At 52.3% G+C, this 22,642-nt stretch overlaps 10 protein-coding genes across 10 annotated transcripts; 4 read left to right on the top strand and 6 right to left on the bottom strand.

Moving 5' to 3' along the window:
• The first annotated feature begins 312 nt into the window (after positions 1-312).
• Positions 313-2,387, top strand: BU25DRAFT_406059 (FAD/NAD(P)-binding domain-containing protein). The gene is made up of 3 exons (XM_033705183.1): positions 313-920; positions 978-1,629; positions 1,736-2,387. The coding sequence occupies exons 1-3, from the start codon at positions 607-609 to the stop codon at positions 2,207-2,209; spliced, it is 1,440 nt and encodes a 479-aa protein (XP_033566939.1). The 5' UTR covers positions 313-606; the 3' UTR covers positions 2,210-2,387.
• A 1,103-nt stretch (positions 2,388-3,490) lies between these two features.
• On the bottom strand, positions 3,491-3,985 carry BU25DRAFT_417340 (uncharacterized protein; the record flags this gene model as incomplete). The annotated part of the gene is made up of 1 exon (XM_033707799.1): positions 3,491-3,985. One exon carries the CDS (start codon positions 3,983-3,985, stop codon positions 3,491-3,493), a length of 495 nt encoding a protein of 164 aa, XP_033566938.1.
• Positions 3,986-4,531: 546 nt separating this feature from the next.
• Positions 4,532-6,215, bottom strand: BU25DRAFT_453933 (uncharacterized protein; the record flags this gene model as incomplete). The annotated part of the gene is made up of 6 exons (XM_033709836.1): positions 4,532-5,189; positions 5,245-5,375; positions 5,422-5,584; positions 5,646-5,917; positions 5,966-6,145; positions 6,195-6,215. The coding sequence occupies 6 exons, from the start codon at positions 6,213-6,215 to the stop codon at positions 4,532-4,534; spliced, it is 1,425 nt and encodes a 474-aa protein (XP_033566937.1).
• Positions 6,216-8,873: 2,658 nt separating this feature from the next.
• Positions 8,874-10,019, top strand: BU25DRAFT_81695 (uncharacterized protein). The gene is made up of 2 exons (XM_033712145.1): positions 8,874-9,346; positions 9,398-10,019. Exons 1-2 carry the CDS (start codon positions 9,089-9,091, stop codon positions 9,707-9,709), a joined length of 570 nt encoding a protein of 189 aa, XP_033566936.1. The 5' UTR covers positions 8,874-9,088; the 3' UTR covers positions 9,710-10,019.
• On the bottom strand, positions 10,002-10,968 carry BU25DRAFT_417338 (mannose-P-dolichol utilization defect 1 protein-like protein; the record flags this gene model as incomplete). Its single annotated transcript, XM_033707798.1, has 2 exons — positions 10,002-10,304; positions 10,360-10,968. The coding sequence occupies 2 exons, from the start codon at positions 10,966-10,968 to the stop codon at positions 10,002-10,004; spliced, it is 912 nt and encodes a 303-aa protein (XP_033566935.1).
• A 199-nt stretch (positions 10,969-11,167) lies between these two features.
• BU25DRAFT_470637 (ERG4/ERG24 ergosterol biosynthesis protein) lies at positions 11,168-13,165 on the bottom strand (the record flags this gene model as incomplete). Its single annotated transcript, XM_033710798.1, has 4 exons — positions 11,168-11,934; positions 11,988-12,856; positions 12,953-13,049; positions 13,122-13,165. The coding sequence occupies 4 exons, from the start codon at positions 13,163-13,165 to the stop codon at positions 11,373-11,375; spliced, it is 1,572 nt and encodes a 523-aa protein (XP_033566934.1). The 3' UTR covers positions 11,168-11,372.
• Positions 13,166-15,056: 1,891 nt separating this feature from the next.
• On the top strand, positions 15,057-17,051 carry BU25DRAFT_329943 (DEAD-domain-containing protein; the record flags this gene model as incomplete). The annotated part of the gene is made up of 7 exons (XM_033702339.1): positions 15,057-15,130; positions 15,180-15,441; positions 15,494-15,629; positions 15,681-16,038; positions 16,089-16,168; positions 16,217-16,562; positions 16,613-17,051. 7 exons carry the CDS (start codon positions 15,057-15,059, stop codon positions 17,049-17,051), a joined length of 1,695 nt encoding a protein of 564 aa, XP_033566933.1.
• Positions 17,052-17,671: 620 nt separating this feature from the next.
• BU25DRAFT_357460 (restriction of telomere capping protein 5) lies at positions 17,672-19,770 on the top strand. The gene is made up of 2 exons (XM_033703573.1): positions 17,672-17,750; positions 17,830-19,770. Exons 1-2 carry the CDS (start codon positions 17,708-17,710, stop codon positions 19,638-19,640), a joined length of 1,854 nt encoding a protein of 617 aa, XP_033566932.1. The 5' UTR covers positions 17,672-17,707; the 3' UTR covers positions 19,641-19,770.
• Positions 19,771-19,930: 160 nt separating this feature from the next.
• BU25DRAFT_406053 (uncharacterized protein) lies at positions 19,931-20,433 on the bottom strand. Its single transcript, XM_033705182.1, has one exon. The coding sequence runs from the start codon at positions 20,360-20,362 to the stop codon at positions 20,021-20,023; it is 342 nt and encodes a 113-aa protein (XP_033566931.1). The 5' UTR covers positions 20,363-20,433; the 3' UTR covers positions 19,931-20,020.
• A 136-nt stretch (positions 20,434-20,569) lies between these two features.
• On the bottom strand, positions 20,570-22,271 carry BU25DRAFT_406052 (WD40 repeat-like protein). Its single transcript, XM_033705181.1, has one exon. It carries the CDS (start codon positions 22,017-22,019, stop codon positions 20,646-20,648), a length of 1,374 nt encoding a protein of 457 aa, XP_033566930.1. The 5' UTR covers positions 22,020-22,271; the 3' UTR covers positions 20,570-20,645.
• Between the last annotated feature and the right edge of the window lie 371 nt (positions 22,272-22,642).

The raw sequence follows: 22,642 nt of genomic DNA, 5'->3' as shown, positions 1-22,642 counted from the left end.
GTAAAGCGAAAATATATCTAAGGATGGGTTCCCATGCCTCAGGAGCAACTCAGCCAGGTCAGCAGCGTTCAGTCGTTGATGATCCTAGACCCTGGCGTCCACCGCAACATACTCCCAAACCGGTATTCACGCCTTAGCTGCGACTCCACCAATGAATTTCAGCTCGCTCAGACGCGCCCTTCTTACGTCTTATGGCTTTGGTCAGTCGCAACGTAAGAAGCCACTGCCTCGGCACAGCGCTTGTGACACGTTGTTTGGCAACATGTGCCGTGTTGACATGCACTGTCAACCCATCCCAAGTTCTTGCCATATAAGCACTAGCTAGCCCTGCCAACGGTAGGTCGACGTGCGATTGACCGATTAGGTCACCAGTCAGACCTTGGCTCAGGAAGCAGTCGGGTTTCGCGTCAAAGCATCATCTGCTAACCAGGTCGGCGTCTACAAAACGTACTTTAGGCTCAGCTAACGCATACATGCTGCTGCATTCTCCAACCACCCACACTTTCTCTCCTTCGCCATAACTTGACGCTCGCTCACCTCACCACTCACGACGAACGACTTACTCATCTTCCTACACCGCAACACACCCTGCGAACAAATGACGATATGATGCAAACAGATATAACGCCACCGAAGCCGTTTCGGGTTGTTATTGTCGGCGCTGGCATTGTGGGACTCAGTTTATCGCATGCCCTTCAGCTTGCCAAGATAGACCATGTCGTCTTGGAGAAATACGATAGGGTCAAATCTGTCAAAGGAGCAGCGTTGATCATCTGGCCAAATGCGGAGCGGATCTTTGATCAATTCGGCTTCCTGCCCAAGATCTTGAGCACCATCACACCTGTTACCACAGAGTATCGTCGCTGGCCAGATGGAACCATCAATGGGAACCGCAGTACTATGAACAGGTTCCACGAGCTGTATGTCAATGTTCGCGAGCGCAAAGCACCTGATGAGCATCACTGATTCAGCAACAGCTTTGGGGTGCCACCTGTTTTGTTCGACCGACAGTCTTGCGTGGCTCATTTGTACGATAACTTGCCAGATCAGTCAACAGTCAAGTTGAACAAGCGTGTTGAACGCATCGAACACACCGAGACCGGCATCCGCGTAGTCCTCACCGACGGAACAGTCGAAGAAGGTGACATAGTCATTGGCGCAGATGGCGTCCACAGTACTGTCAGATCTCAAATGTGGGACTACGCAAGCAAGTTTGAACCGAACACAGTCCCGGAATCGGACAAGTCAGTACTTTTCAGCGAGTACGATGCCATGTTCGGGGTCAGCAAAATGAAGGGCGAACCCGAGGACTACGGTTTGGCGGCCGCTGAGACGAATATTGTCTTTGGGCAGGGTGTGACGAAGTTATTCTTCCAGCAGCAAGGCCAACAGATGTGGGCGCTCGTCTTCAAGGACAAATACAACCAGCCACCCAAGAGGTTCAAGGCTACCAATGAAAACATGGAAGAGGTCGCTAGACGCTTCGCTGATGTTGCTCTGAACGAGAATATCAAGTTCAGTGATCTGTGGGAGTCGAGAACAAGAGTTGGTCTCCTCACAATTGAGGAGGGCGTGCTATCACAGTGGCATGCGGGCAGGATTGTCTTGGTGGGAGATTCCGCACACAAGGTAAGTCTGAGGTGAACTCAGGAGGCGCGGCAAGACAAGGCTGAAGTCGATGAGAGCTGTCGATCATGGGATTCACTGGATAGATTAGCTAACCCCTACCTACCAGATGACAGCAGACCTAGGCATCGGCGCGAACATTGCGATTGAAGATGCCGTCGCGCTTTGCAACATCTTGCATCGTGAGCTGAAGGCCGACCGCAATCGCCATCCCACCAAGTCTGAGATCACCTCCATATTCGTCGAGTACCAGAAAGAGCGATGGGACCGAGCAAAGGCATTTACCGACCTTTCCGGAAAGGCTACGAGGATGAACTCATACGACACTCTCTTCGGCAGAGTATTTGCAACCTACATAGCGCCCTATCTATACGAGGCGCATATCACCAAACTTGCCACGGCTTGGGCAAAGGCGCCAAAGTTGGACTATGTGCCAGTGCAAACCATAGACGAGAATGCACCAGGGTGGCTGCTGGCGAAGGAAGAAGAGAAGGCCTCGAGCACACCGTGGCTGGTATATGCTGGCGTCAGTGCATTAGTTACAGGATTGGCCGTGTCGCGGTATGGTTTTCCTAAGCTGTGATTGCTTAAGCTGTCAGATGCTTGCTTGACTTCTAGTCATCCGCACGCGTCTTTGCGTGCGAGAAAGACATAAGAAAGGAGTGAATCGCTTACTACTCTTAACTCGTTTAGTCACTTCGTATGTACTTTCCAATTCATTTCCATAAGGTTCCGTGTGGGCCATCTGCGCCTTCACTTCTGCGAACTCGCGACCTCATCATGCTCCTTCCTGCCCCGTCGCCGGCTTGGCACTGGGTTTTACTTCATCCGCCATCAACTCAGTCTCTCGACTTCTTCTACCCCCGTTTCAACTCACCACTGCTCTCCTTAGGTCACACATGGAAACTACAACATTCTCAGTTGCTCGATTTGGCACGCCATCCGCACGCCCATCAGTTTCAACACACTCAACCGACGGCAATCATGGCTGCCGCTGGTGCTGCCGCTCTTTTGTGCCAGTCGAATCCTACCCATCGGTCAGTGATCAAAGCCTGACGTGAAGCAGTGAGCACGAAGACTGCCCGCAAGCAAGGTCCAGCCCCAGAAAGCCCTTCTTGAGTTAATGATTTTCACACATCACTGACGTTCGCTAGTCGAACCAAAATGCTAACATCGCCAACGCTGTTCAAGCATCTGCCACCAGGTCGATGGTGAAGCGTACCGCACCCATCTTGCAAGCAACTTCACCATGGCTGCCTCGTACGGGTATGCCCGTTTCCACCTCCGGTCGAACACCAAAAACCAACGATCGTCATGTTTCTAGTGTCCAGGCTGGTTATAATCGATGCGTGTCCAGCACCCAGCCACATGAACCATTTCAGCACGAGCCCCTTATGTGGGTTCGCCCACTCCCACTGTCGGTCTGAGGCTATTTTAGTAAGCCTATTCCCATGGTGTCTTGCAAGACTGTCATCACAGAATGTATTGGCGCTCAGTCGGTCGTGGCTTCTGCAAGTGATCGATCGTGCCCAGCCTTCTTTACACTAAACTAACACAGGCAGGTCTAGGTTTAGGCTACCTTGTATTCTATGCGCCCTGCTGGTCTGCAACAAGTGCCAGAGGAAACTCGTCCTTCATAATTCGTTGTCACGCAGGCACGGCAAGCGCCCCGGTCAGCCAGGTTATGTGGGACCTGATAAGAAGTGACTGTAGTCACTCACTTGTCGGATGCTATGGATTTCCAACAAATACATCAAAGTGTACTTCAGGCCGAAGGAGATAAAATTCTGTTCTTTGATGTGTATTCATATAGTGAACAACCAAATTCAACGTCTACCTCTAGATCTTGCGTGCCATGATCTAATCAAGACTCCAGCAACCACTTGTACAAGTTCATCGCAGCCTGATTGTAGAACTTGCACTGGACACTCTTGGGATCGACCCATAACTTCCCACTGCTGACTCTAGGATACTCGAACCTCACTTTTCCTGCGCTGCACGTCTCATCCTCATACAGTCTGCATCCAAATGCGAATGCTGGAATCGATCCGCTAAAAGCTTGATCTGGACCAAAAGAGGCGATACTGGATTTGAAGGGTGCGGGCAAGGTGTAGCATGTACCCATTGCTGGCTGGATGTATTTACAGGTGCCGGTGAAGTTGATGCCGGTGCACATGTACATACCACCTATCTTGCCGTGTTCTTCGAGGTCGTCGCGTACTTGGATGGTTTCGTGGCGTGGAGGGATTGAAGTTGTTTGTCTTGGTTTCTCGAAGTGGTAGAGGCGAAGGAGTGGAGTTGCGGCTGTTAGAGTGAAGGTGCAGATGGCAAGCAGAGCTTGATGGAAGGGTACCTTCATGCTGGTGGTACGTGTAACGCGATATGAATCGTGATGATACCATGGTATTGATATTGTTGCTGTGCAGGTCTCAATGACTCGAGAGGAGTAGGCCTTTTATGTGCAGTTCGCAAGTTGTGATACAGTAGTACGATCGTCATTCTACGCGGTGTGTCTACTCATAGCAAATGTAAGTAAGTGTTCAGTTGAGCGCACGTTGGTGGCACCAAGACAAAGCGCCCCCCAGTCTCACCTCTCGCACCCCGAACAAAGCCATGTTCGTCCATGCTCGAATGTGTGTTTCACAATGATTTATATGTCGTCCTTCTATGTATCTAGAGCAGCACTATTTGGCTGTGGTTTTCTCAGTCCAGCCGAAATCGTCAATTGTGGTCTAGCCAACCACCAGAGGCCGGCGTCTTATCCAACAGTAAGAAATGGTATCATGCAGTTTTCAGTGCGGCAGAAGAGAGCCGCCCTGACAGATAGCCTGATCCAACGCCGGGAAATGCAAATCATGAATCGTCAATGCTGTACAACGGATATTACTACTTCAATCGCCGGATCTCAGATCCATCTGTCCTTGGGAGTCGGTGACGGTGACGTGTGGTCTTTTGTGGCGCGATGCTGCTTGAAGACGTCCTTGTGCCGAGAGTGGCGTTTTGAGTTATATGCGCTTGCTGGCTCATTCGAGAGCTCGACTTCTGAAGTCATTTTGATCGTCATGTCCTCGTTCGATCCTGACGATTCCGATTCCCCGGATCGCATCTTTTGCCAGATCTTCTGGAACCCTCCTCCTTTTGATGTTTCTTCGTTGGTTTCTGGCCTGAGTATAGCTTCCTGGCTTTGACTCCTTCTTGTCTGATCGAGAGGCTCGGGACTTGAGATGGCGCGTTCTTCGTCCCAGTTCTTCAGCTCGTAGCTTCTGCCTTGGTCTTGGTCGAGGTCTGGCGCAGCCCGAATCGCTTCTGATCTTCGCTTCGATGAGAGGTTCGATGCGCTCGGGTTGCTTCGTGAGCCTTCAGCAGTTGTGGTCGACGTCTTGGATGCCTTCGAGTTGTAGCCGGAGCTGGTGAACCTCTTCTTTAGCGAGATGCCGCCTGAGAACGTTCCGGACAGACTGAAGGGGATCTTCGAAAGCAGCGGCTTTAGGACTGGGACTGATGCGCAGATAACGCCGAGGTCTATTTCCACTGCAGCAGCGATCCAGAGAGGGTACGCATACCTGCAACGTCATCAGCTGTTGTTGAATCGAGTTGCTTTAGGGTTAAGAGGCTTACCAAGTGTTATCGTAAGTCGTGACCAATGACTTGTAAATGTACCAAGTCCGGACAATACCTGCAACAGTAACGATGATTCCCATAGCAAAGAGACAAGCGACAGCGAGGCGTTGGCGGCGGGGCATGTGGAGCTAGGTCGATGAGCGATGTGCAGCTATAGACGAGATGAGTACTTACACCCAGGATGAGTGGGATCGGGGTCACTGTGGTCGCGAAGTCGGCGACACAGTTGATGATTCCACAGATGAGAGTTACAGTGCCTTCGTTCATACAGCTGTCAGCCGGCGAGCCTATCACCCAATAATCCGAGACCGGTGTGCATAGGAAGACCGCAATGAACCTGACAAGTGTTAGCCAATGAATGTTCGTCCTTCAAGCAGTTGACAGTGGAGCAGACGTACGGGAATGATATGAAGATCCCAAGGGTGTAGGCAACATTAAGGTGGATACACCACTTGAACCAAGTTTTCCCTGTGTCGGCGACCAAGCGATAGTAGAAGCAATGGAGAGACAACCTGGTAAATGTTGCGGCTCCCGTGAACACCACTTTGGCAGCCATAGCGATCTTCAAGGTTGGCGTAAGATTGTTGAGAGGTATGTCGTAGAGGTGTCTGTCCCAGCCATACCGCTGATTTGCCAACAAAACGACAGCAGTCAACCCAACGGCAAAGACCTATCGAACGTTAGAAGGAAAGTCAATATGGGCGTGAAACATGCGTACCAACGCAAGTAGGATGAAAACATCATCGAGCCCAAACCACCTTTTGATGATTATACGCGTGTACATGCGCAGCCCAACAGTTATCACTACCAGCGCGATGAGTATGGAGTTGACGATGAGGAGTGCATCGCCGCGTGTCACAGGGTTGGCGTAGTTTGGCTTGGGCCATGTGAGGATTACCTAGCCAACGTGAGCTTGATGAGAGCACTTCAAGATAAGGACTACTTACTTCGAAAGGAGGCAATTTCATCCTGGCGTTAATGGTGAACACCCTGCCCCAAATCGAATAAAAGACATGCAGAAGTAAAGAGTAGACAGCTGCACGGTCGGAGAAATCCCCACGAGATGAGGGAGGGTGTGGAAGTGGTAAGCCTCCGGCGCTAGATCGCAAGCTTCTTGATACGTTTGGCGTCTGCGGGGCATCCAGAAGGTGTGCTCCTCAGCCCTGTCCAATAAAGTTTCTGACATGCGTTACGAATTGGTGCCACAATGGCTGGCATGCTGGTGGCACATCACTAAGCCCAGTGGAAGTGCTGAGCACACAGACCGTTTTGGGAAGATAGTAATCTTGCCAGTTCTCGAGTTTAGCGGGAAGAGCTGCAGCAGGACCGATAGATCCGTGTGATGCCACGTGAGGTGACGCCGCAGTAGTGAACGTTAATAGCTGCATAGATCCCAACAACAAAAACATGTTGGACAACTGGATTGTGGTCTTGACGCGACTGTGTGTCATCAACTCACAGTTGTCGAATTTGCCATCATCAAGGCAAGAGAGATGGTCCAATGCTCGGCCGGCGGAGGATGACGATTTTCCGCCGTTGGGTTGGACTTGGACTGCTCGACCAAAGGTACGTACCGGTAGTCCCTTGCTGAACGGCACCTGCTAAAGTTTCGAAGTTCTCGCGCGAGTCGTGCAAGTATGCCGAAGACTGTGTCACTTACAGACACGCAGTCACCCGAGTGGTCAGCCCGTGTGCATTTTGACTGGCATGGGTGAGGCTGGTGTTCTACAACAGCTGCGACGCCGGACACGATATGCTATCGTGTGTTGGAGGGCGCGTCTCTGCGAGTCTGCGTTGACTCGAGGTCAGAGGTCAGGGATTAAGGTTGCGCCACAGATCTAGTGCAGAGTAGCGTCGATCTAGAGCCAGTGCTAGCGCCATCCTTGCGCCATCTCAACTTCGGGTTGGTAAGAGCACCAACTCTTCGTCAAACTCTAAATCGGCGGAGGAAGCAGCCATGACCACCAGCCTACGACGTTCATTCTTCCCAACTTGGAGAGGATAACGGCTGTCTACATCCGTCTTCCCAAAAAGCTCTCTTTAACGTAAGAGTACCCGCCCGAACTACGCTCCTTAGAAGCAGTGCTCCGGCGAGGCTTCATTTACACCTCACAGGCAAAGCCAATCTCTGGGACGGGTACCTGGAACGGGTGAACATCGTAATCCGAATCACCCGCGGCCAGCCTCCTCAGCTTGGAGGACGATAGAAGGCACAACGTGCATCGTATCTATGAAGTGGTGAATGCCTCAGGATCAACTGCCGAATCTGCGACATGTCATTGCTCTTCTGGGCTGTTGTACGAAGGGTGCTTTTGGTCTTGTTATCGCAACTCCACGATGAGGATGTTAATGCGGCTACTGCATGCAATCTTGCATTAACCTCTACGAGCCGTCCCAGCGCCTATCCCGCGGATGTGCAGTTTTGGTCGAGAGCGTTGTGACGACAGTACATGTCTTTTGAGGATGTATATCCGGACGTCTACAAGGTTTATATGTCTACTGATGACCTGCGCAGGGTATCGCAGGTTCTGAGTCGTGAAGGCCCGTTACAGGCGCAACGTTGACGATCGAATTTCTGTTTCGGCATTGCTCGAGCAGGTACCGACTTTCGAAACATTCAAGCAGTACTGCCACCAGCGGATCAATTTACGCAGCAAACACAGCAGCTTAGGGTTATATGCTGTACCTGACCAGCAAGGTACAGAAGCAGACCATCCACTCTCAGCTCAGTGTTCGAAGCCGACCTTTACTGCCTGTCTACAATACTCCACTCGAATGGTTGAACAGCTGAGCCTTTTAATCGTAACACCCGCGTACCTACGTTGCGGCACGGATCACTGCAACAAGTATGAAGCGCGACGACGGTGAGCTCAGCAGACACCATTCTCCTGGCGTCAGTGAAGCATCCACTTCGAGGTATCGAACTGTCTCCTCCTTTCAAACGAATCGCGGTACCTGAGGCGCATCGTTAGTGAAGCCAAAGAGCACGATGCCGGGCCAAATCCATCGCGTTTTGGCGACAAGAGCGGAAGTAAATGGTTCATGGAATGCGCATCACGGAAGTCAAAGGGTACCAGTTGAGGCGACTTACAGGTTACAGCTGAACGATCTTACCGGAAGGAGGTATCTTGACATAAATGGGCGGGCATGACAGGCATGGCGTAACAATGGTGGGTACAGCAAGCTCGGTACGGTGCCGAAGTCGCCGTTATGAAGGTCTCAAAGCATCCGCTTTTGTTTCCACAGATGAAAGCATTGACAGTGCTCACCGGAATGAGCCTTGGTCACCTAAGGTACAGGCCGTGTATAACGTGTATAAGGCGCGACACTGTCGATACATACATTGCAAGAAGCTGACGGCTTTGTTCCGCGATGCTGGACGCCTGATGAGCATCGCCACGAGGTTCTGAGCATGTCTTGCATTACAGGCGACGAAGACTCTACAGCCCAAACCGTGATAAACAATAAACCTCGCTTGATGAGCCAGTCTACTACTCTAGATGTGCTTTAAGAAAGGTCTAAACTGCATCAAAGTTGACAGTAAAGATACCTCGTTATTCATCACAAAGGCGCACGACGTCAAGTGCAGTAGGAAGGCACTCTGCGCAAATTCTTCAGACCATCAACCAGCAACATATACTCAGTCTCAAGTTCGAACCGCATCACTAAAGCCATCCGCAAGGCGAGCCAGCACCGCTATAGTGACGGGAATTACAAGCCTTTGCAAGTACAACGTCAACGTCTTTGCCTCATCGTGCACCTCCCACATCTCCATGGAACCATCAAATCCCGCAGACGACTCCTTCTCACGAGTCCTTTTGACTGTCGACCAGTTATCTACATGAAGATAATGTTAGGCGCGCTGGGTCTAAGCCTGTGGCGCTGCCTACGGCACGCAAGCGCCTTGTGCAAGGCAACCTGCGAGGCAGTGCAGGGGCACAAACGGCTCACACCGACGCACGAGAATGGCCAACAGCGCCTGGCTTTGCCTGGCGCGAAGGCCCGCAAAGGCTCAGCGATCACAAGGTGGATTGTAAGGCTTTGTTGGAGAGGCTGGACAAAGATCGTGCGAGGGGCGCACGAAGCGAAGTGTGCTTATGTAGGCCTCCATGCCCCATGTCTCTCAATATTTGTAGTCTCACAAACTTAGTTGCACATTCAAACATCAAGTCAATTCTGGAGTCAGAGATCAAGTAAACGAGCGTTAAACGAAGGTTACCAGGAAGGAGCAACGACACCAAAAGCTCCCCAATCAACCTTGCCTCCACAAGCCTACAATGGCACCCACCACCACCTTCCACAACCTACTAAAACGTTCCTCAACATGCGGCACCTACGACAACCCCTGCACCCCCCACCGGACCGCAATCCTCATCATAATAGTCGCGATCGGCTTCCTCACGACCTCAATCCTCCTCTTCTACTACCTACGCAAGAGAACCTCAGTTCATCCCGGACCTAGTCGGTTCAAGGCCGGCTTAGTGCACCCGCAAAAACTACAGAGGAAGGAGGCAAGGGCGATATGGCGGAGGAAGGACAGATATGAGGGGGATGTGGGGTTGGAATTGCCACAGTATGAGGATAGGTTTGATGCGCCGCCGCCGTATGTGTATGTGTTGGCAAGGCCGGAGGATGTTCATACTTATGGTGGGAGGAGGGTATGAGAAGGGAAAGTTTAGGTTGGATGAGACAGTGCAAAGAAGCAGCAATGAACTGTCTACCTGATATCTCCAGTTCACCAAATGTGACTGTATCTATCCCCTGCGCCTGGTGCTAGGGCTCTTGCCAGCGACGCTTGAGTAAGAGGGCGCAGCGCCGCTCGACACAGCGCGCTTCATCTCCTCCTGGTTTGCCGCGACAGCTGGTGCGACGGGCTTGTTGAGCTTCTTGCTCTCGGTGTTCTTCGACGCGGGTGCATTCCAGTAGTACAGAACCTGCAGGAACAAGACGAGATTGAGCGCGAAGCCGGCAACGAAGCCGTAGAGGATGAGCGGGTCGTCGACTTCTTGGAAGGTGGTGAAGATGCGCGAGGCGGAGCCGAGGAGATAGTTGATGACCTATGTGTGAGTTAGTAATTGCTGGTCACGACATGCTGGTCGTGGGGTAACTTACAGCGAATGCGCTCAACTGGCCAGTACCGCCCTCAGACCAGATCGTCAAGATCTGAGGGACCTTGGCCGCTACGCCCAAAACACCTGCGGCACTCATGGCCAAGCTGAGGTTCGCCTCGTTGACCTGGTTCTCGTTGAAAAGAAGCCATCCAGCACCAGCCAACCCTGCAATCCACGCCGCGATCGCAGGCTGCCTTCCGCTGTAGTTCAGCACCAGGGACGCGATCGCGATGTTCTGGATCAGGATGAGCACCGTCTCGCCGTACGTGCTGAATGGAAATCCATGGCGGACGTTGTAGCTCAACGAGATGAGGTAGGCGCCAGATTCGAGCACGTAAGAGAGGAAGGAGAGACCCTCAGCGGACTGCGAGTTGAGCACCTTGAGCAGCTGTGGAATCTTAACGACCGATGATGCGCCGATAATGCCGATTCCTAGACCCTTCGAGATGGCGAGCTTGACGCATTCGGTCTTGGTGAGATCGATGTCGTGCAAGAGGGTCTGGTAGCAGACGGACCCGAGGAGTGACTCGCCCAAGTCCGCGATGGGCTTGGGAAGGTTGCGAGTGATGGGCGAAAGCATGGGGCGAATTGCGGAGCCAACTGCATCCATGGTGGTGATATTTGATGTTTGGTGTTTGGTGTTTGGTGATTGCGGGGTGTTGTGATGAGTGATGAAATGGTTTGGCAGGGGATGAAGGTCTGGCATTATTTTAGCGCGGAAACGGCTATATGGCTTTCAAGATCCACATGTCAGAATGTCAGCGGAAACTGTAGAAATTGTTCTGATTCTTCAATCGTCTCATACAACATGCATTACTACTGCTATTATCATCATGTGGTCCTGTCTATCGTACATCGAGCGAGAAAGAAAGGAATATTATAGTACATAGTGTGTAACAAGGTGATCCAGGAATGCGAACAGAACATGTAATGGCGACCAAGAGCGCCCACGAAAGTAGCCGAAGCCGAAGCCTGACGAAAGACTCGACAAAGAAGAGCTTGCTTTTGCAATATCTAGAAGACACCGGGAATGAAAAGGTAAGGCACCTGCCTCTCGTACTCGGTCCATGCCTCACCATATACCTCGCGACACCTTGCAATATCACGCAGCGCGCGGTGGATGATCATACCGGCGAAGAAGACGGAGTAGAACCATGGGAACGGCGAGTTGAAGCCGGTTATCAGACCCCACGAAATGGCGAAAAACAGATCGCATGTGTAGTGAATCTTGCGTGCTTTGCCGTACCATCCATCAGCCAGGATCTTGTTTCCGTGCTTGGTTGTGATGGTCTTAGGGTTGGCGATGCGGCCGTACTTAAAGTAGGGAAAGGTGGTACGCTCGTCGACTACGCCACGCTCTTCTTGACGGAACTGGTTCTTCTGGCTGTTGGTGGTGTCCCAGATGTAATACATGCCGAGGTAGGCGGCCGTCAGGAGAACGACGAACCACGTTGGCCATGTGTATTCCGAAGGGTGGTGGTTGGCGACGTAGAGAGTGCAGTGGCAGTAAGAGAGGGGTACACCAGCCATGTTCCAGAAGATGAGCATGAAGCCGAGCTTCTCGTAGTACATATCCCTGTATATGTGTTAGTTTGCGGACATTTACTCGCATTAGTTAAGGTAACCCACCAGGTGGTGATGATCAAGTGCTCGCCCTTTGCGCAAGCATTAGCATACAGCCAGTGCGCGAAGAGGAGGAAGATGGCTTCCATAGAGACATATCCGTATTTCTCGTATTGCTTAAGGCAAGTGCCGAGAGAAAGGAAGAAGAGGATAAACCACGGAATGCGAACTTCGAGGAACATCTTGAAGTCCAATATACCGAAGAGCCTGGGGTTCAGCTCAGATCCGAGGAAGAAGTCAACAATGACATTGTCGGTCATACGAACAGTAGCTCCACGAACACGGGCTGAGATGTAAGCAATTGTTGAGCACAGGAAACCCGAGAGGATAGCGACAGTCATGATGTGGCCGAACTCGTCGATCAGAGTGTAGAGCTTGAAGATGCCCGTGAAGTGGAGAGCCAGCATGATGACAATGCTGGAGTAGAATGACCACATTGCAGAGCAGTAGTAGTCGAGCTGCTTTCCACCAAGGTGAGGAAGAGCCTTGCCCTTGCGGTAGACACCGGGCATGAGCATGTAGAATGCCATCTGGGCAAGCCCGAAGAACCAGTAGATCTGCCAGGCCTGGTTGGTTGGGTAGGCCTCTGTCTTGACCAGGTTCCACATGTGTCCAAAGAAGTCTGAGTAGCTCTGGCCTTCAGCTGGCTTGGGAAACTTCCCATCGTAGAATGTCGCTCCAATCCACATGTAGAACATCAATGCTGGGAAACCGGTCATCATGGCGCTCATACCGAGAGCGCCTCCAAACTCGTGCAGACCGCCCTTGTCCTTGGGAGGAAAGTTCTTGGCTGCCTCAATTTGCAATCCGTTCAATGCATTCCCCTCTTCCACATGACCGTTCGCGAAGCCGTTGGCGTGACCATTGCCATTCGTCTGTCCGTTGGCGTAACCAGTTGTGTGCCCATTTCCGTTGGCATGTCCGTTGCTCCTAGACTTCTCGGGAGTGGAGCTGATTTCGCTACGCTTGACAAAGCCATTGGACTCGGTGTCTTCTGTGGAAATCGATTTGCGACGTTGCGATCTTCTGCGACCAGGTGTCTCGACGAAACCGGGGTTTTCTGGTTTCCTGCGCATGCATGTCAGCCGCCGTTGCCGATCGTCCAATCCTTCCACTGCTGAGTGGATCAACTGGACTCACTTGGGCGTGTAGCCTGCCTGCGACCGCGTAACTCGTTGCGACATGGCTGCGGTTGTGGCGACGCGTTCCTGATTTTAGGGGTAGGGACTGGGGCAAAAAATACAAAGGCTCGAGAAACGCAGCAAAGCGTTCAAGGAGAGGCGAAAAGGAGAGAGCAAAGTCAATTGAGCCTCGCGATTCTATCACACAAACGCCACAACCTAATTACTCGAGAACGAGGGGATGTTGCAGTGTTTACTTTTCGCCGCGTTCCAAAATTTTAGTTGCTATGGTCGGCATTATCGACCCTCTAGCCAATCGGTAGTCCGTTATACCGCCGAACCGATCGACTTCATCTCGCAGATTTGGGGTCTAGCTGTCTTCAGTCTAGTCTCGAAGTCAATTGGAAGTGCGGAGCTGGAGGACTCAATTCCCCTGTTGAACACAACTGACTTCTGAAGTCTGCCATCGACTTCCTGCATTCAACACCACACCATAGGCATACGTACAAAGAGGAGTACGAAGAGGTTCGTTTATGAAGACACACCAACACCCTAGCAAGATTCTTGCATAGATCGTCACGGCGCAATAGCATGTGGGTTCTCGGCTTTGATTGCTACCTCTGTTTATCTCTGCACGGCGAGGAGGTATTCAGTAGATCATAGACGGGTTCTAGGCTTGTGTGGTAGTGTTGCATTCCACTGGGGTTGACCTCCTCTTCGTTGGTGCGTCACCCAAAACGAGCCTCTTCGTACAATGCTGAAATATGGAACAGCTCTTTCAGGGATGGCATCATCCTAGCTCAAATATGACGACAACTGTTCTTTCATCTTTGCGCATTCTTGATGATACGGGGGACTGTTCTGAGCCTACATTGATATATCCACCCAGCCCAGCCCAGGCGGCAATCACAGGCGCTCTGGAGAACATCTTATGTACAACGCAAATCGCAACATGAGCTCATGTTTGCGCGCACAACTCTAAGTGTTGTTGTGTTGACAACAGTATAAGAAAGGTAGGTAAGCTTTCCACCTTTCTGTGAGCAGCTACAGCTATACATGATGTCGCTTCAGGCCCTGCGATTACCTTGACTCTGTGGAAGCTTGAGGCTCTTTTCGTCACTTCAAGTTCTTTCTGTGCTTCATTCTTCAGAATCAATACAGGTCAACCAGCACTCTTTCCCCCTCCTAGGACAGGCCAAACATCCAGCATTTGAGAGAGAAAGCCTAGTGGCTGAGCTCTCATGACGACCTCACACCTCTGGATTTATAAACTGTTGTCTTGTTAAATCTACTTCAGCTGCTGGGTTTACATTTCGTGAGGCCGCTGTACCACATGGAGGTAGGCTCGTACCGTTGTGTAAACGAACACCGCACTGCTCCTGTAAACAATTTTGTCTCGCTTCCTCAGCATTCAGAATGCTTCAGACAATAACCCGTTTTCGTGGATCTGGTGAGTGCGCAGCCACACCGCTCGTCCTTCTTGTGCTCCTCACCGTGAGCCTGCTGCAAGCGGGGTACGTAAAGTTGCACCCAGTACCCTTGCCTAAGTACTTCGGCTTCCTTGCTAGATTTTAAGTTCCTAAGCGCTCCTTCACAGTGTCTTCTCACTCTCAATTTCTCGATCTTAGCATCTCAGGCGTTCATCTTGAGCAACAACTTCAGGTTACGCGCAAAATCTCTCACCTTCATTGGCATTCTCCGCGGCAAGCGCCCTTTCTGCTTCGCAATTTGCCCCATCGTCGTCGCTGCCGCCAAGGGCTGGCTCCGGGTCATAGCTCGTCCTCAGCCTGTACATAAACAACAGCACGGCCTTTTCCCCACTCACCTCCACACCTTTCCTCGAGCTCACTCACTCTCACCTTCTACTATAGCAGCACCACTCTTTCCTTGTCTACTTCCATTCGTCATGTCTGACGCAGGCGAGACCCCTCACGCTCGCCCCGCCCCTCCTCCTATGAGCGAGGAGGCTGCAGCTGCCCGCAAGGAACAGCTTGCTCAAGATCTCGCTCGTGCGAAGAATGCCGGCTGGTTGGTTTGCACAATGGAGACGCAACAGAGCAGATACTGACACGCATAGGAACAACCCCATTCCGTTCAACTATGAGACAGTCGTTGGCGGTGACGTTGAGCGCGATGAGACTCGTAAGGACGCTCAGTGGCTGTCCGATGCTGCCATCTACCAGTGGGATGATGAGTTCGGCGACGTCGGCGAGCCCAATCCCGAGTTGGAGAAGATGCTCTTCCAGGACGAGAACCTCCAGCGTGCTGGTGGTGCTATCAAGGCTCTTTCATACGAGGTGACGGTCGAGGGCCCTGAGAAAGTTCACCCAGTCCGCGAGGTGAGTTACCTGACCTTCAGCTCACCCAACTTTTGTGCTTACCACATTACAGTTCGACGATGCTGGGCTTCATCCGGTCATGCTCGAGAACGTCAAGCTTTGCCAGTACTCAGCCCCTACGCCCATACAGTCCTACTGCATTCCTGCAGTCTTGACCGGTCACGATGTCGTCGCCATTGCTCAGACTGGTATTTTATTACATTGACAACAGCTAATTGCCTCTGACTGACTCTCCTTAGGTTCTGGAAAGACCGCGGCCTTCCTGCTCCCCATCTTGTCTAAGCTTATGGGCAAGGCTCGTCAGCTTGCGGCTCCACGTCCTAACCCTGCTCGCTACAACCCTCTTACAGACCGCGTCCGCGCTGAGCCTCTTGTGCTTGTCGTCTGCCCCACCCGAGAGCTGGCTTGCCAAATCTTCGATGAGGCTCGTCGCCTCTGCTATCGCACTATGCTGCGCCCGTGCGTCGTCTACGGAGGTGCTCCTACGCGCAACCAGCGCGAGCAGCTCGAGATGGGCTGTGACATTCTCATCGCTACCCCCGGTCGCCTTATGGACTTTATGCAGAACCTGAACCTGCTGTCCTTCCGTCGACTAAAGTAAGTCAGATTCACCATGTACGAAGTCATCTTCACTGACATGTACGCAGGTTCACAGTCATCGATGAGGCTGATGAGCTTCTCTCCTCTGGCTGGGAAGAGGCCATGGCGAAGCTGTTTTCTGGCTCCGGTTCGTAGCTCACCCCATGCTCACAAGCGTTTGCTGACCTTCCGGCAGATGTCAGCTCGGATGCAGACCATACGTATCTCATGTTCTCTGCTACGTTCCCCAAGTCCGCTCGCCGCCTTGCAAAGGAGTATATGGACCAGGATTACCTTCGTATTAAGGTTGGTCGTGTCGGCAGTACTCACCAGAATATCACCCAAACCATCGTCTACGTCGATGAGCGCGAAAAGGACCAGGCTCTGTTCGACCTGATCTTCTCCAGTGAGCCCCAGCGTACGCTCATCTTCGTGAACAGCAAGCGAAAATGTGATATGGTCGATGATTTCCTTTACAACAAGGGTTTGCCGTGTACTTCCATCCATTCCGACCGTACACAGCGTGAGCGTGAGGATGCTCTGTAAGTCTTTCGGCCCAGCTCCGAGTAACATGTCGTTAACCATGAACCAGGCGTTCCTTCCGCACCGCTCGCTGCCCCATCCTCGTTGCTACCGGTGTTACTGCTCGTGGTCTTGATGTCGCCAACGTCAAGCATGTCATCAACTATGACTTGCCCTCCACACAGCATGAAGGTATCACTGAGTACGTTCATCGTATCGGTCGTACCGCTCGTATCGGCAATGAGGGCAAGGCCACATCGTTCTACAACGACCGCAACGAGGATATTGGCGAAGACCTTGTCAAGATCCTTCTCGAGTCCAAGCAGGAGGTGCCTGACTTCCTCGAGCAGTTCAAGCCCGAAGACCCTGACACGATCGAGTGGCGTGATGGTACCGACGACGAGTCCGACGATGGTCTCGGTGGCGGCTTCGGTGCTGATGCCGGTGGTTTTGACGCTGGTGCTGGCTTTGGTGGTGAGGATGCTGGAGGCTTCGGCGGTGACACTTGAGGTTTTGGTGGAGATGCTGGTGGCTTCGGCGGTGATGACAGCGGCTTCTCTGCTGGAGCTGAGGACAGGGTTGCCTCTTAGTAGCTGACTGGTTCACGTCCTGTCTACGACAACACAACCCCAAAAGTGCTTCGATATACGACCTACGCGACTCATCGCGACCAAGCCTCGAGAGTAGGCCTCACTTCGAGTCGCAGCAGGCTTGACTACGACATTATGATTAACGATTCACGGCCTACGAGATGATGGCATTGCGTTTACGGTGGTTTGACAGTCTGCCTCTTGGCTGTCACTACCACCACTTAGCAGCTTCCAAGATCACGGTCAGGTAGGTCCATAGTATGATGGCATAACCGATGGAACTTCAACTCTTCTTCTTCCCCTCCGATGTCTTATGTATCCGTGTACGTGATGTATGAATGCAGTCGCGTCGCCGTTCCATTACCAATCAAGCAGGTGTGCAAGGCTCAACCAGCTCGATCCTATTCATTCTTTCGGACTTTTCGACTTCATTTTATGTTATGTTGAAGCTGTGATGGTGCCGTCACACCATCCACATCCACCTTATCGATAACCCCACATGCCGTCATCGCTTGCTAGGCATACAACGCGACACCACCCGTAACTCATGGCTAGATTGCTATAAACTCGCCAAAATGGGCCAGGGAGCTTCACATGAGGCTCAGCACCCGACACTAGGTACGTGATATACTAAGTACCTAGGATACGAAGAGAAGGATCACGACCTGGAAAGAGAGCGTTTACTAACACCAGGCAGAGCAGCTCAGTCACAACCTCGCGCAAGCGTTCGCAAAGAAGAGTTACACTCCCCTCGAACTATACTGTTTCAAATCCGTCTTCTGGTCGCTGGCCGATACCGAATCCGGGGTACAATACTGGAGCGAGGCAACGCTATGTCGGTTCCTGGAGCTGCCAGATGCGCTGGGTGTAGGGTCAGTCATCTTCCAGATGGCTAATTACCTCGGCGCATTCCCATTCGCTTCACAAGCACCGGCTATCCTTACGAACGAGGCATTGCTGAAGGTCGTCACTATCCTTACTGAAAGATATGGGGCTGTGCTAAAGAAGAGAGGGCGCGAGATCTGGTTACGAGAGATATACAGGAGTCTGGCTGTACATGACAATGGCATACGATCAAAAGCTGAAGAGCAAAAGCACGAAAAGGACCAAGTGACTGAGAAGATGGGCTTCGCAATCGACACGCCGAGAGGTGATGAAGGAGGTGACGAAGATGACGAGGACGATGAGCTCGTTTTGGCGGCACTCGACTTGATGGACTCTTTAGAGGTCTTCAAACATGGCGAACAGACCAATGTACACCACTCGATTATCCCCACAGACAACTTCCTAAAGCTCATCGAGCTACTACTGCTCATAGCACCGATCGATGCACAGCAGAGCCTGTCAACACTGGCGCCTGAGCTCTCTGAAACGCGCATTCAGAATCTGCGGCGAACTGCAAAAGTAGTGCTGTCGTCTTTCATTACCGACAAGCATCCCGGTGTTACATATCGTACCTTCGACACTGTCTTATCTACAAGTCTACCGTTCTTATTCGACGGACTAAACCCCCTGTTCGAGCACTTCCTCTTCGCAAAAGATTTCGACCTCTCCAAACGCAAGTCAGACTCCACATCACCTACGCAAGAGTCACATCCGGTGATACCACCCCCCAAGACTGTACTTGATCCAGAACCGATCCTGCGCAACCCAGGCGAAATACTCAACCTCACCACCCTCAGTCAATTGTCGTTTTTCATCAAAGGAAGCAACCTCTTCAGGCGCCTGCGACCTCTCTACAGCGGCAACGCACATGGCTTCTCCATGGGGTCGTTTGAAAAGCAAGTCTTCAATTGGCGAGCGCCGACCATCCTTCTCGTCTCCGGACGCCTTCTCCCTTCGGCACCTTCAAGTACCCGCGAACGCACTCTGCAAGACATGCTTCCACCCAAACGCTACTCGAGCAGCGTCTGCGAATCCTCGCAAAACCAAACAATCACCTACGGCGCCTACATCCCCACACAATGGAAACACACAGGCAAGACATGCTTCGGCGACTCCTCTGCAAAACTGTTCCAACTCTCGCCCACCCACGACGTCTTCTCCGCCTCGAGCTTCAGCAGCGACTACGCCTACTTCAACAAATCGCCCACATACCCCGCCGGCGTCGGTTTCGGCACCCCAGTCCCCACCCAATCCCAGGCAACCAGCCACTCCTACGGCGTGTTCCGCCCAGCACCCGTCTCGCTCCATCTCGACGATGCGCTCGAATTCGGCATCTTCACGCACCTGGCTGAAGGCGGTGGGAGTTTCTACCCGAGCAAACTGCCGGGAAGGAAGGGCAAGGACTGGCAAGACAGGTTTGAGATTGATAGTATGGAGGTGTGGGGATGCGGTGGTGATGATGTTGCTGAGGCGCAGAGGAAGGAGTGGGCGTTTCAGGAGAGGGAGGCGGAGGCGAGACGGAGGATTAATTTGGGGAGTGGAGATAAGGAGCAGGATTATGAGTTGTTGAAGTTGGCGGGGTTGGTGGGGAATGAAAGTAGGAGTGGTGGGAGTATGGGCTGAAATCGGTCTTGAACTGAGACGCGCTGGAAGCCCCGAATAAGTATGGGAAGCACAATGACGCAATGAGAGTATGATGGAAAGCACCAGGGTAGTGTGATGAAGTTGCAATTTCTTGTACAATGCTCAAACGTGATGCCCTCTTCTGCCTGGTATGTATACATATGATACAGTGATTCCTCCTCTTCTATGCCGATGCCTGACCTCTGCTATTGAGTCTTCTCTGCACTGCCTTCATGTGACGTACAAATCGTTCGCGCTTCTTCCTGTTATAACAACTCGATAGCGGTACTGTTGTCGTTCGTCGATCGTCTATCCTTGCCTACACACCCGTTAGCCCACCACCCTGTCTCCCTCAACCCGTTCCTCCAATCTGGAGTTACTCACCTCTGCTTATGCTTCGGGTTCTTCGAGCAAATAATATACACATATCTTCCCTTCTTCCTCCTCACGCTCTTGCACCCATCACACAGCTTCTTGACCGAGCTGCGCACTTTCATGCCCCGTGTCTGCGCGAGCACCTGCGAGCCCAGTCCACCCACTCTTGACTCTGTCTGCGCTCCTATCCTGAGACCAGAGAATCGTGTGAGGAGGCTGTGCATGGGCGATTGGCATTGCGAAAGTGTGGGCCGCGACGCGGAGGTGCATGTGTGGATGGAGCGGGTGGAAGTGCGGAGCGCGAAGATGGTGCGCCGGAGGGGCAGGAGGAGCGCTCGGGGGAGCATTTTGACGGTGCTGGAAGGAGGCTGGAGCGTTTGGTGAGGGAACGGCGGGCTGGGTTTACAGTTGCGGCGCGTTGACCTTGATGGTCTGAGTTGAGGATGTTCGGCGTGGAAAATGTTGCCAAGCCAGGGGTGCACGGACGGGTTGTGGTGTGGGTGTGCATCACGGTCACGTTGGGCAGTCAATTTGGAGGATGCATATGATCGCTAGTTTGGGGTATCATTATGATCAGTCTCCAACTATGCTACAGTCTCTATGTTGTATTCTTGCACATCCATCAACGCTCTAGTCCCAGTACTTCAGCACACCGTTCAAATCACCAGTGACCAGCTTCGAGGTCTCGCGCGGATGCCATTGTACCGCCAGTACCGGCGCATCACTTGCTTGGATCTTGTGCCACATCTTGCAAGTCTTCCAGTCCCAGAAGCAGACATAGCCGCCACTGTCTCCAGAGGTGACGAACTGTCCATCAGGGCTGATAGCCACGTCAGGTGCGTAGCCAGCCACGTTGTGACCGCGGTAGCTCTTCTTGCGATTTTGACGGAACCGGTCGGTTGAAGAGTAGACGGTGATTTGGTTGTCCGACGACTGAAAGGCGACGTATTTGCCGGAAGGATGAGGAGCTGAGCGGACCATGGAGAACATGTACGGTTCAGCGATGAACTTGATGGGTACTGGAATACCGTATTCCCAAGCTCGGAGCGACTTGTCGTCTGATGTCGTGACGAAGCGGCGGTTCTCGTCGCAGAACGTGATAGTGTTGACGGGTCCCAGGTGGTGGTCGTACTCCTGTACCATCTCTCCGCTCCTTGTGTCGTACTGCAGGATCTTCTTATCGCTCATACCAGCCAGGAACTCGTGTGGTGTACTGGGATTGATGCGCACGACGTGGGGTGTCTTTCCAGTTGTGAATTTGTTCAAACACTTTCCGGTCTCCGTATCCCAGAGCTTCATGTAACGATCGTAACTGGCAGAGATAAATTGCGATCCATCGGGGTTAAAGTCAATATCGTTGACAGACTTCGTGTGGCCTGAGTAGGTTCGTAGCAGCTCTCGCTGGTGGTACGTATCCCAGATGGCGATCTTAGAGTCTGCAGAAGCGGATAGCAGCAGATGACCGCTGTCCGGAATAAACCGTACTTGGGTGATGGACTTGGTGTGGTATTTGTAGGTGTGCACGAGCTTCTTCGGTATGAAGTTTTTCGGTTCGTACTCTCCAGTGAGCTTGATGTCGAGGTCGGTAGGCACATGCATGTACGTTCGCCCTTGGTAGTCGTACTGCTCGCTGCCCTTGAACTCGGTCGTTTCACCCTCGGCCTCGGTGTCGTGGTAATCGGTGCCGGCAAGCTTCTTCGGCGCAGCTTCTGGGTTCTCCTCAATCTCATCCTCCTCGTATATTATCTCCACCTCTTCGTCACTGCCAAACTCGTCGTCTGAAGCTGCGTCTGGTCTCTCTTCCTCGTATCGTGCCCACGGTCCTTTGTATGCGCCAGCTCCGGTCACCACGCTCGAGTCGCCTTTGCCTTCTCTCTTTCTCTTTTTCGAGTTTTGCCCTCCTTCTATCGCTCGGTGTCCTTGGCGAAAAGTGTGGTCGCTGATGTACGTTTCCGCTGCGAATCCAGTAGGCACACGCCCAGCGCCTTTTCCTGGCGCAGCCATAATTAACGTTGTCGCGTAATTTCTGGGTAGGCGAAGTCGAGGAAATATGGTAGGGAGAATTAGGCGTCGGCGAGTTCACGTGGTTTGGGCGGTGTTGTAGACGTGAACGATGCGTGAGAGAAGAGTAGCTTGAGCTTTGGGATTTTGTATATGACTAAGCACACCGAATACCGATACTGATGAGGGCGTTTTCGAGTTTTTGCGAGGAGATGGCCTCTATTTGCTGATATGTTTTATTTCAATCAATGGTCTACAAATTCAAGGCTGTTGATTAGGCAACGAACTGTAAGAAAGTGGCTGGTGAGCTCGGCGATCTCGCGTCATCCCACTTCGTCCTGGTCTGAGCACTTCAGCCCAAATGATGTGGGTGTCGGCTTTCGACATTCACTTGTCGCCCACTCACTCACGTCCCCAAACATGAGCGCCAGCGTCCTGCCTACAACTGACTCACTCGCTGCGCCGCGACAAACCCGCGCGCACACAATGCATGCGCCCTGAGACTTTGTGCGAACACAGATGCTTGTTCAGCCGCCCATCAACCCGCACTTTCCCTCCTCGAGTGTGCCAACCACGGTTCCCAAACCCCATAATCCTGCAAACCTCGACACTCGACACATACATTA

This window comes from Macroventuria anomochaeta (assembly GCF_010093625.1).
Source record: "Macroventuria anomochaeta strain CBS 525.71 unplaced genomic scaffold BU25scaffold_2, whole genome shotgun sequence".
Lineage (NCBI taxonomy): Eukaryota > Fungi > Ascomycota > Dothideomycetes > Pleosporales > Didymellaceae > Macroventuria > Macroventuria anomochaeta.
Note: the sequence above shows the minus strand (reverse complement) of the source record. Positions and strands in the feature narration are given on the sequence as shown.